We start from the raw sequence: 2,830 nt of genomic DNA on the forward strand, positions 1-2,830 counted from the left end.
TTTAACAAAGTTGATGGATGGTAATTATCGATGTCTGGGGTAAACACTTATCGATGAGATAAAAATGACATTTTACAAAGTTCAAAACTGATGGAGTTCAAACGATATTTTACAAAGTTGATGGGTGATAACTGTAGAAAAGTCATATTATATATACCACGTGAGAAATCACAAAAAGCTTAGAAAATGAATGAGGTAAAATTGTCATTTTAGAAGTTCAAAGTTGAAGGGGTTAAGGTGATATTTTACAAGGTAGAATGATAGAAAGTATCATATATCAAATATTGAGAATAAACACGAAAATTTAGAAAATAAAGGAAATAAAAATCATATTGTATAAAGTTCATAGTAAAAGGGATCAAAATAACATTTTAATAAGTAGAGAGGAAAAAAAATATTATTTTATAAAGTAATTTAAAAATTAAAGAGGCGTAAAATATTATTTTACAAAGTAAAAATATATTAACGGGTAAAAACACCCACTAACATTAAATTATTAAATTTTAATATATAGTTATATTAATACAAAGTCTTTTTTCTTTTAAACCGAGTTTCATCAACACATAAACTAATAAATTTTTCATTAAGAAAACATAAATTATTTTAAATAAACAATTGCAAACAGCCCATTGTTTACATTGTTTTATGATTATAGTAAAGGAAATCGAGTGGATATAGATAGAAAATCCAACAAATAAATATCAAACCAAACACTCTACTTGACTAGGCCATTGGTAGGGCCGCATAAAGATTATCTACACGCTTTCCGCGTAGTAGTACCCATGGAAAGAAACGTGGCATCCATGAATTAATCAACCAAAACAAGCTAATTACATATGAACTGCTCCTCCCTCTACAATCTACATCAACAATGATTTTACCTCGAAAATCTCAAGTACAGGTCTCTTTTTCATTTATACCAAAATTTCAATCTATTTTCTTCCATAATCATGCATATTACCTGCATTTATGTTTTTAAATATTTGGCAATCTGAAGAAAATATTTCATGATTGATAGAAGGTGATCAAGTGGTGGCAGAAGTTCACTATCTATCTTCGAAAAATTTGGATCCGTGTAGCTGTGCGTTTCGGAGTTCCAAAATCCGGTAATTCAATTCCTTACATTTGGCTTTCATTGTGTCGTTTTTTGGTTCTAATTTATTACATCGGAGTTTATTCTTTTGTTTCATAATTGGCATTAAGGAAGCAGATTGTTCTACTAAATTACAACATAATTTGAGGATAATTTAAAAAATATTATTTTACATTTAATTACTTTGTCCTAGAAAAAGTATTGATATCTTAAATCATCACTAAGATATATTTGATTTGGTAAACCGTCCTATAATTTCATTCTAGATCTATGTGTTATTCCATTCTAGATTTGAAGTGTTTGTTTTGGATGTAGGGCTGGGAAGGCTACACCATGAGATTATGAGATGTGAATACGAGGACGTACATGTACTTTGGAAGTTGTTGAAGGAAAATGAGAAAGGGCTCTCAGGAGATCTTAGAAGCAAGAAAAATAGAACTTGTTCGAAATTGGTGCATTGGGTTGGCCGTAGATCACCATTCATGAGATTTTGATGTTTTTCTGCTCTCTGTCAATGGAACAAACAAAGATAGTGTTGGATGAGTTGGTTTGATTTTAGTGATTTCTTTTTTATCATAAATGATAGATAACTATATTGAGTCAACGATGAATATATCAGGAGATTTAGAGCTGATATCTATTCCACATTATTTTACATTTTTGAATCTTTGTGAACAATTTGGTCATTTACAAATGATTCTATTTTTTTTTTTTTAAAATCAAGTTATTAAGTACTTTGGTGTTAGAACCTATGGTTATTATTTAAGAAAAAACGATAACTATGATCAACATGTTTATCTTTCATAAATCTTCAAATAATCATATTTGTCCAAATCGTTTTTTAAAATATTTTTAATAGTTTATAATTGTTTTTATGTCTTAAAATAATTATAATAACTAAAAAATTGATTATATTGTCCCTACGTCTAAATTGGTGGATCATTTACTTCTAAATTGTTGGAATTTTGTCATATTTTTAAGTGCAACACGTCATCTTCATCCCTCTTTCTACAATGTATGCATTGATTGTTTAGTTTTTATTATTGTCGATTATTGATATGTAGTAGCTGGAGGATACCTTAAATATTAGATTAGATATTATATATATATATATATATATATATATATATATATATATATATATATATATATATATATATATATATATATATACTAGTCGTTACCCGCGCAAAGCGGCGGTGGCGAATAGTTGTTTTCGATGATATTTTTCCTTTACAAAAATGTTATGTTCCAAAAGAAAGGACATGTCCAAGACAATAAAATCCAACTTTGATGTTATTTTTGACATGATACATCAAATAACTGATATAAACGGTTCAAGTCGACACAAAATATTTGTGTAAGTTGTTCAAACAAAAATAATAAAATTATATAAGAATACACTAAATATGTAAATGTGTAAAATCACATAACTACTAATACATTATTGATCTCACAACACTTCTTTATATACAACGTTTGTTGTATAGACTCCATCACCTTTGATATTTTTGTTAGGCTTCACTATCACTTTTGTATTGCCATGTACCCATATGGACAATGCAACATAAAGCTGACCATCCGAGAATACCGAGTGTGGTAGATAAATACCTACATTCATAATTGTTTGTCCCTGAGCTTTATTGATTGTCATTGTTGTAACGTCCCAAAAATTATAAATAAAAATTTTCATTTTTTTTACGTTACTCTCAATTCAATCAACCATTTATTTCAAAA

The 2,830-nt window shown here is 28.1% G+C and overlaps 1 protein-coding gene across 2 annotated transcripts; it reads left to right on the forward strand.

Annotated features, from left to right (window-relative positions):
* Positions 1 to 729: 729 nt before the first annotated feature.
* On the forward strand, positions 730 to 1,927 carry LOC111886984 (uncharacterized). 2 transcript variants are annotated; one of them, XM_042901903.2, is made up of 3 exons: positions 730 to 901; positions 1,019 to 1,106; positions 1,409 to 1,927. In XM_042901903.2, the coding sequence occupies exons 1-3, from the start codon at positions 872 to 874 to the stop codon at positions 1,585 to 1,587; spliced, it is 297 nt and encodes a 98-aa protein (XP_042757837.1). In that variant the 5' UTR covers positions 730 to 871; the 3' UTR covers positions 1,588 to 1,927. The 2 variants fall into 2 exon arrangements, with proteins under 2 accessions (XP_042757837.1, XP_023738986.1); XM_023883218.3 differs by having other exon boundaries at positions 1,022 to 1,106.
* The last annotated feature ends 903 nt before the right edge of the window (positions 1,928 to 2,830 follow it).

This window comes from Lactuca sativa, chromosome 4, assembly GCF_002870075.4.
Source record: "Lactuca sativa cultivar Salinas chromosome 4, Lsat_Salinas_v11, whole genome shotgun sequence".
Classification (NCBI taxonomy): domain Eukaryota; kingdom Viridiplantae; phylum Streptophyta; class Magnoliopsida; order Asterales; family Asteraceae; genus Lactuca; species Lactuca sativa.